At 43.1% G+C, this 9,189-nt stretch overlaps 1 protein-coding gene across 3 annotated transcripts; it reads left to right on the forward strand.

Annotated features, from left to right (window-relative positions):
• On the forward strand, window positions 1-8,002 carry LOC309597529 (uncharacterized protein C8orf76). 3 transcript variants are annotated; one of them, XM_082327042.1, is made up of 6 exons: window positions 5-155; window positions 275-370; window positions 2,742-2,885; window positions 3,675-4,192; window positions 6,430-6,562; window positions 7,718-8,002. In XM_082327042.1, the coding sequence occupies exons 1-6, from the start codon at window positions 42-44 to the stop codon at window positions 7,922-7,924; spliced, it is 1,212 nt and encodes a 403-aa protein (XP_082183168.1). In that variant the 5' UTR covers window positions 5-41; the 3' UTR covers window positions 7,925-8,002. The 3 variants fall into 3 exon arrangements, with proteins under 3 accessions (XP_082183169.1, XP_082183168.1, XP_082183170.1); XM_082327044.1 differs by lacking the exon at window positions 7,718-8,002 and adding an exon at window positions 7,176-7,693; XM_082327043.1 differs by lacking the exon at window positions 2,742-2,885 and having other exon boundaries at window positions 1-155.
• Window positions 8,003-9,189: the final 1,187 nt, after the last annotated feature.

The following is a 9,189-nucleotide window of genomic DNA, read 5'->3' on the forward strand; positions in this document are numbered from 1 at the left end:
GCCGCCGCGCGGCGGGGGGCCGCTCCGGGCGGAGCGGCGGGATGGAGCCGCTGCTGGGCTGGCAGTTCGAGGACTCCCTCTTCGCCCCGAGCCGGGAGCGGGGCCCGGGCGGCGGGGCCGGGCCGCCCTGCGGCGCCAAGCACTGCGAGCCCCGTGTGAGCAGCCGGGGGCGGCGGGGGGCGGCGGGCGGGCCCGGCGGGAGCGGCCGGAGGGGCGGCCCGGGCACGGCGGGGGCGGCCTCGGCCCCCCTGACGGGCCTGCGCTGTGCCCGCAGTGGTTTCACGGCGAGGCGGACGGCGGGGAATGCGCCGGCGGGCTGACGGCCAGCAAGTTCCGGGCGGACTGGGCCTACCGGCAGCAGGAGTTCGAGGTATTTCCAGGGCTCTCGCACGGCCTGGGGCCTGGGCCCTCGTCGGTGGCAGTTGCGGAGATATAAACTGGGGTGATCCTCTAGGCCCCGGTGTGCTGAGTGAATGTGTGCGTATGTTTGTATAAAAGCCGCCCGGCTGAGCCACGGCCTGGAGGTGCTAGGGTCTGTGGCGTGGGTACGTCCAGCTTGATGGCTCCTCGTTTGTGCTGAAAGCCTGACAACCCCACGGGCAGTCGTGGTGACCTGGCAAAGAGCCGTCCTGCCGGCTGAGCTGCGGTCAGGCCACGACGGATAACTGTGTTCTGGCAAGCTCCCCCAGCCCAGTATCATCTTTCCAGGAGTCAGCGTGAAGTCGATGTAAACTGGCCAGAAATGCCGCTCTGCACCCGGAGCTGATCCAGATCAGGCTTGCACATCCGAGTGGTTCAGCAGTGAGCAGAGCTGGTGTTTGTGGTCATGAAAGTCATGGTCAGCCAGAGTTAAGCATGTGCATTTCTCTGCTCCTGGGGATAATACCCTGTTGCACAAAGGCTGTCAGATCGCTGGCAGCCACCTGGCTGCTGCTCACCTTTCTCAGAGCTCCCCCCGCTGTCCGGTGAAAGCTGACTGTAGTTGTCAGGCTCCTGACACTTGGCTTATGAGCCTCATCATTAATTGTCCGACCTCTCTGCTGCCTCCCCTCTCTCTGAATGGCTAGTTGTGCCTCTGGGGTGCATTTATGTTCCCCATTTCTGTTCCTGCCTGCTATAGTCCTAGACTCTGTCCTCACTGCCTACTTCCTGAGCCACATTCCTGATTATCGATGCTCTCCTGCCTCTGTAGTCCTTAGTTGCGGGATCAAGTCCTTTGTTTCCTTGTTTCCTGGTCAAAATCAGCTGCTTCTGCCTTTGTCTCAACTGTAATAGCATCTTGTTCCAGGCTATGGTTTGCATTACAGGCTCCCTGATTTCAAAGCCCTCAGGCTGACTTCTGACTCCACTCCTTTCGCCTTGCCCATCGGATTTGTGGATCTTTTTGTACCTCAGTTGGCACTGACTTCTGCTTTTTAATGTTATTCCAGCACTACTGTTGCCTTGTCTATACCCGACAGATGCTTTCCAGTCTCGGCTGAGATGCCCTGAAGGGATTCATAAAAGTGTGCTGAGAAGAGAGATGCCTGAGGCTGCGGCCAGACATGGCTGCTGACCCTCAGGAAGAGCAGATTGCTCCTTGCTGTGCGCTATGCTGCCCTCTCAGGGGAGAATGACACCCCCTCAGGTCTGCTAGTGGAACAGACCGTTGCATCCTAACCCTCTTCTGTCGCAGTGATCCATGTTAAAAATGTCTAGTTTTCAGTTCTAGTGCTAACCTGGATCACTGTGACAGAACCAGAACCAGACTGCACATGAAATTACCAGAAACAGAACCAGACTGTACACAAAATTACATTTTCACCAGTGGCTGCTGCACTCACTGGGCCACGGGGAGCTCCCTCTTTTGCTTGAGAAGGAATGCGAACTTAACACCAGGAAGAAAAATATTTCAGCCGTTTTGCTAGGAAGTATTTAGGGTATGTCGTCTGGGCGCTCTTTCTGTTAGAACCATTCAAGTTTGCAAGGAATAATTAAATATTCATTTTGAGAGATGGGAGAATGAGCACTGCTCTTTAGTCTTCTGGTCTGAGCACTCACATGGAGGGGGAGGAACCAAGATTCCAGTCTTAGCTTCACTGAATACTTAATTTAATGTATTTAAATGTTATTTGGAGTCCTCACAAGTGCCCTGAGCATTAAGCTACAGAAGTATTGCTCATTCTTGTCTTTTTCCTTAGCCCAATTAATATTTAATAATTTCATGCAAATTAGAACTACCCTACAGGAACAATGGAGGTTCACCTTCCCTGTGGTATTCTCCAACTTGCTGATTATTCAGGTGAGGTGAGGTGAGGTGCTTGCAGGTTCAAACCTTCCCATAGAGAATGTCATGGATTTGAAACAAAGTCCCCCAAATTTAGGATGAGTGCTCTGATCATTGAGTTGGTAGCTGGGGGAAAGGCGCCTTGTGTCACAGGTTGCCCAGGTAGGTGGATAATCCCTTCTGGATCAGGTCTGATGGGGGAGAGGTGGACAGATGTGTGGTGAATCCTGCCAAGGCTTCAACAGGAGTGAGGATTGAGGTTGCTCATCGCCGTCTAGGCTTGGCTGTGTAGTACCGGGGCCCTCATGTGTTGCTAGCATTGGTGGTAGCTGAGTCCAGAGAAATGAAAATGTGGGCTTCAGCTTCTGAATTCCTTTTGTGACTGTAGTCATGAACAAAACATACTGTGAGGCTTACCTTTAAATGAAAACCTCTCTCTGTTCTGTTTGGCTTTTCTTTTTGTCGACACTACTAGAAAGCCCTGTGTGAATACTCGAACTGCTTACTGCTCTTACCTCCCAGTAACATTGCAATGAGACGAGATGTCCAAGAGGGCCAGGCTCGGTGTTTATCTCGCCTAGGAAGGCATAAGGAGGCTCTGGATATTGCAGAAAAAATGGTAAATAATGCAATCTTTCTTTTAGGCCTTGAACTTGAAAATATTGCCAGTAGTATATAGACCATTTTCTGGAAAAATAATCTTCAAGTGTATAATCCTTCAGGATGTTCAGTGCTCCGAGTATTTGGTAAACAGAGGGTAACTGTCACTGCAGATATAATCACTCTTTAGAAATCAGAACACCCTGTACCACAATGAGCTCCCTGTGCAGGGAGGCTGGTAGTCCTGGAAGGGACTAAATATCATGCTCTGCCAGGCAGAATTAATGTAATGTAATAGGAATTATAAGAAAGGGGATAAATGAATGCTTAAATCTTTCCACTATAAAAGTGATGGTTCAAAACTCCCTTTTATTTCCATATACTTGCTGCCAAACTGCCACCAAGAAGAGTATCTAATCACAAATTGAGTTTTTCTCATAAAGGAAAAAGTCCAGAGGCTCTGAAGTCTGCTAGAATTTTACTGCTGCTGTTTATTTTATACAAAAGGTGTTTATACTACAAAGAAGGGCATCTGTATAAAACTCTGAAGGCAAATAAACAAATGATAACATTTGGGGCCTTCCTGCCTTTCAGACTGGGACAAGGCAGCTAGAGGTAATGCTGTCAGCTTGATCGTGCATGATCTGTGTCACGTTGTATCATTTAAAATTAAGAGCCCAGTTTTGCACAATTTAAAAATTACCTTTAGTGATATTTGTGTGTTATATTATTCAGGGAGACATCTTCTTAGCTCTGAAGGATGATTCTGTTCTACTTCGGTTTTTAATCTACTATCTTTTGTTTCTAGAGAAACAGCGCTACTAACACAGATCACTTAACGACGGTTCTCAACCTGCAGTTTGCCATTTACCAGGGCCTGGAAAATGTAGAAAAAAAGATCACGTGTCTGCAGCAACTGATCTGCTTACATCCTTTCCATCCTTGGTACTGGAAGTTACTTGCTGAAGCTTATACGAGTCTTTTACAGAGTTTGTCTCCATTAGTCATTCCAGAAACAAATCCAAATCAGTCTGAAGAGGTTAGTGTAAGTGATAATAGTTTCAAAACATCAACTGGAAGAGAGATTAATTTGCAGCCTCACAGATCAGATGACCAGAAAGAGGGCCCTCGGTCCAGCCTTGCTACAGAAACAAAGAGGGAGAATGCAGTGACTTGTAGGAGCAGCCAAGCTGTAGAAGAATTCCTCTGCACTTTGGAAGAACCGGAAAGGACGGATGAAGGGAAATGCATAGCCTCCGAGGCCTGGGAGCAGAACATGTCGAAGAAAGTTGGGATAAAGGCATGTGCCTCCTTTATTAGAGCAAGGTAACTAAACATACTCTTGGAATAACGTTAACTTCTCCCAATAGAGAACGTTTTAAAGCATATTTTTCCCAGCCTTAATGTTTTCAGTTTGCATTTTCAATTTAAATGCTTGTTTTGGCATTGGCAACACTGACTTAGAAGCACCCTGCTATTGCTTCAGATCTAAAAAGCAAAATCCACTAGCATGGTAGCCGTGAACAACCTAAATCTGAGTGGAAGGAGTAAACCAGTGTCATGCACTGTTGAGAAGTAAAGCGGTTTTTAATGACCTTATTATATGAATCTTTTCAAGTCATTATATACAACAGCCTGTTAGAGCATGGCTGTTTCCTGGTTTGGTATTAAAGATGCAGCAGCAGAAGTGCCCCAAAGGGAAGGCCAGCCAGTCTTCCTTCTGCGAGTGCCACCTGTCTTATTTGCTTGAAGCCTCACGCTTGAGTGAAAATGTATTTTATAATAATACCCCAATCTGCATAATGGATGAGGTTGAAAAATGAACTCTGTGACAGCTGATTGACAGAGCTGCATTAAAATGCTCTTTCTTTTTCTTCCCTCTTTTCCTAAAACTCTTGCACACAACAAAAATCCCCAAAACATAATCTTTCAAAGAGATAATTAGGATCTGTTTTTGTTAAAATAGTCTTGGATTTTTTTCCCCCCTCTTGCCTCTCAGTAATGTATTAGTCACTGAACGTATTTAAAGCCATTTTATGAACTTCCAAAAATGTTTGCAGAGAACACTTTATAACTGCCCTATAACTCAGAGACGGTAACTTTAATTGCTACTTGGAAGAAGTTAATAGATTTAGTACTGATATTGAATATTAAAGCTACATTCATATTAAAATAATTTGTGTTGCTTGCTTCAGTGTGTGTGGTTCAGCATTGAGACAATTATAAATCGTGGGATTTCCTTGCTTGGCTGCACAGTTTCACAAAGTGTTATTGTGGTTTATATTTGCAGATACACTTGTCCAGGGGAAGCTTCTCCTCTGCCCAGGGCTTACACATTAACTAGGTTGTCTAATATTTTCAGGTCTGTTGGATTTTAAGTGAGGTGTGGATGTTGCATAAACATATGTGCAGGATAAATTGCACCTGGAAAAGGGATTTTGTAGGAAATAAGGTTGTGTGTTAAAGCATCATGAATAATTGACTCTTCTAGTTTTGTCAACAAAAAATAAAATTGGAGAAATGGTTTTGTTTAATTTTCATTCTTTCTTACATTACATTAGCGAATTCTGAAACAAAAACGCTTTAAATATTAAAAATACTTTACTTTGAATTTCCCAGTCAAAACTTTACTGAATTTACAAATGTTTTTTTGGCTCAGACTTGTAAATTTTGATGTTTATAATGCTCAAATGAAAACTTTCATCTAAGATCTCAAGTCTTCTCTTCATAAAAATATACACTTTTATTATAACGTGCTTCATTTAACTTTGGTAAATGTGATACAAGAAATTCTTGTTGTTCTTTATGCGTAAAGCTTGAATTAAAGCTTCAGTAGTGATACTGCTAAGTCCCAGTAGTCCCTTGGTTGAATATACTGAGATATTTCCTCTGCTGACATGTTTTACAGTCCTTGTGTGAGGAGGACTCTGGAAACTGCCACTGCTCTCTCTGGTTGAGCTGTTGGTGATGGGGTCACTCCATGATGTGAAGCCACGTTGTGAGCACAGCGTTTAACCTTCACCGAATCATGGTGGTGACTTCTGGGGCACTGCCTTGAACATAAAACTGTGATGAAAGATTTTAGAAAATATTCCAGGGTTGGCCTATGTGGGGCGGATGTTTGATATTTGTCTAAACCCCCCAAATTTCTAGCTTTTCAGATTACAAAGATAATCACTGCCATAGGCAAAAATGCGCTGCTGTCTTGTTAGGCCTTACTAGGGATGTGGGACACCTGATGTACTGCAGTTAGCGCTAGCAGATCTGAGCTTCACTTTTGAATTGTGTGGTGAATACATGTGGAGAAAAACGTTTGCGCAGAGCAACCAGAGGTGCTTGACATGTTGGTTTTCAAAAGTACTTCTTAGGACTTCTGTCACAGCACAGATATATCGTACCCATAGTAGATTGATACGGATGTATTTATTTCTTTGCAGTTTTTGCGCTTGGCAAAAGTCAGGAAGAAGAGCTGTTTTTAAAGTATTATAGTTTGTTTGGGTTTAGGTTTGCTGACTTACTCTTTTGCCAGCTGTGCCTTTTATTAACTGCCTTTTTCATTTCAGGCTTTTACTTCAGCTTACCCAGTTGCAACAGTCGTCCTTTGCACTAGAGAATAACATAAAAGGTCAAAAAGAAATTGATGACGAAGTGGCACGACTTAGTTTCAATGAAAACTCCTTGCTGTTAATGACCAAGGTAAGGGGGTATTTCATTGTGTGCAAGTTCTCAGCTGTACGTAGGCTGGTTGAGGTACCCGAGCCAGTTCAGGCACAAAGTCCTGCAAGTGTGACGCTCCCTTCAGCTAATTAACTGTGCCAGGAAGAAAGGTAAATTAGCTGGGGCGGGTTGCCCTGGTAGTGTGTTATCTGGAACTGACAGTGATACCTATATAGCCCTGGCTTGTGTCATGTAGGTGTATCTCTGCTCTGCTGAGATTCTCCTTTCGGGAATGGTCAGGGTTGTTAAGTTTCTCATCGGACCTGTATTTGCAGATGCATCATCGCTGTGCATTTCCTGGGATGCAGATTTTATCTCAGGAATTTTAGATGCCACAAAGTGAATCACAAGTATGAAATGGAAGTGGAGGTTACTTTGATGGCCACAGCAGTATTAAACACTTCCAGAAAAAGTATTAAACATTTTCAGAAAAAGCCAGAGGCATCCTTTTACGTGATTTCTTCATTCGGTTTGATGTACTGGGTTCTAGTTTTAAAGAAATACAAAGGAGGAGAGTAACATTGCATGACTTTATTCATAAAGATTAAACATTTTTGGTGCTATTTATAGAGTTTTTAACTTTTATCTTTAGGAACAAAAGGAAGACAGCGAGATTCTAACTTTGCCGTCGGTATTACAGCTTTAAGTTAGTGAAAGCCAAGCCATTGCCGGGTTGGCAGGCAGTCTTGTGGGATTTCATCCATAAGAGGGCAGCAGCATGCAGAGTAGCTCAGGTTTTGAAAAGGTTGGGGAAAGAAACTTCTCTCCTTGCGTCACTTGGTCCGAGACCCACCAGGCAGAGATCAGAGTGTTGGTGCTGTTGCAAGGTGAGCATTGAACGCAGAGTTGGTGTTGAGATTTCTGCTGGTACTTAGAGAGTGAAAATCCCCCCGTACGAGCGTAGCCAGAAGCTGGGCGGGGTTGTGCAGCTGTGGAGCTTGGGTTCTCAGTTCTCCGTGTTTATTGCAGAATGCAACAGGCAGACAACTTGATCGTGACTTGGAAACTTCTCCTGGACAGCATGTGGTTCATGTGTCAAGGGCTTTTCTTGTAAAAATCTGTTATTTATGTCATATTTGGTGTTTTCTCTGCAAGTTATTTTCTTGTTTCCCATCTTTCTTACTTTGTTTGCAGGTTATGGGGCAGGATCTTATACCAGAAAAACTAAAAGAGGAATTTCAGGGTGAGGTAAAATGCATAGGCCCTTCAGCGCTGTCATCATTGGTAACTGCATCAGCCACAGAATTTGAAGTCAAATGGTTCGGTAATCTCCAAGATGATTTATGTCACTTTGACAGAGAATTCTGTTCAGATATATATCTCCCACCTTCGGTAACTTAAAGGTTTTGTTGTATTTATTCTCATATCCAAATGACTATGGAATGATACATGAAATAAAGTTCATATTACATTTTTTAAGAGTTCTTATTGTATATTTTTTAAGAATACATATAAATCTCTGCATTTAAGCTCTTAACATCTCATCATTTTCTTTGTTCATTGATTTGTTTGTATTTAAAATAATAAGGAATCCAGTATAAAATTAAGCTTTCAGTTCAGCTTTCAGAGGTAGCTTTCCATCATAAACCTCACCGTGTTGTGCTTGAAGCACCTGTGATTTTTTGGGATGGAAGACTTCCTTTGTGATGTCCAGTTTGAAAGTTTCTTGGTATTAAATTCTGTGTTGTTGCATTTAGAGCCATGGGATTAGACATTTTCTTAATTTGTTTTTTTAATACTTCTTGATTAACTGACATTATAGTGATTTCCTGTTCAGAGCTAGATAGCTAGAAATCTTAAACACATTTATGCTGAGAAATTCTTAGTAAGAATAATTCCATATGTTTTAGAAAAAAAATGTAAATGGTAAATATTTTAACGTACAACTGGAAGGAGATTTTCTTTCTTCAAAACTAAGTGTTTTTTGCAGGCATAGAAGTAGCTACAGTCTTCTCTTCAGTGTGCTTAGAGGAGGGAGGAGAAAAACTGTCAACGTTATTTATATGTACTGAAGAGTGTTTAGTCAGATCATATCCTTTGTAAAACCCTGCAAGGAAGAAGATCTTTGCTGTGAAAACTGGCAGTGTTGTTTCTGTATCGTACAGCTCCTTATGTTATGCTTTCAGTTGATAATGACACCACTTTGCTTTACATTCTGAAGCATCGATGCTACGTGCTTTGGGCTTCCACAGAAAAAGGCAGAGATTATCCTGTAGTTTGTTTTGCTTGAAATAATTTACATTTCAGGCAAACAAGGTGTGCTCTTCCCTCATCTTCTTTTAAACTATGAGACTTAAATTCTTTGTAGCTTTTTGTAAAAGTGTTCTTTAACGGATACAGTTTAAAACCAGAAATCTCTTAGACATAATTTGGTGTGACGTTTCCTCATGTTTTCCTGTGTTTTCTTTCTGAAGTATTGAAGAGTGCTGAAACTTTAAATAAGTCACAATTGAATGGTAATTCACCGTATGTGAACGCACTTTGTACCTGCTGCTTTTAGGTGAATTGTAAAGATACAAGATACTTTTAGGGAACCCGTCACTAACCCTTGGTATGGTATAGCCCTCTGTGAAGTTGACTGTGAAACCTGTCTGGAAAAATGGAAT

This window comes from Platalea leucorodia, assembly GCF_965183815.1.
Source record: "Platalea leucorodia genome assembly, chromosome: 1".
NCBI classification, from domain to species: domain Eukaryota; kingdom Metazoa; phylum Chordata; class Aves; order Pelecaniformes; family Threskiornithidae; genus Platalea; species Platalea leucorodia.

Excerpts from the sequence above, each read along its gene's own strand:
- LOC309597529 (XM_082327042.1), top strand. The coding sequence starts at position 42 with ATGGAGCCGCTGCTGGGCTGGCAGTTCGAGGACTCCCTCTTCGCCCCG. Across the intron at positions 371-2,741 it reads ACCGGCAGCAGGAGTTCGAG|AAAGCCCTGTGTGAATACTC; the intron begins GTATTTCCAGGG and ends CGACACTACTAG. Across the intron at positions 2,886-3,674 it reads TGGATATTGCAGAAAAAATG|AGAAACAGCGCTACTAACAC; the intron begins GTAAATAATGCA and ends TTTTGTTTCTAG.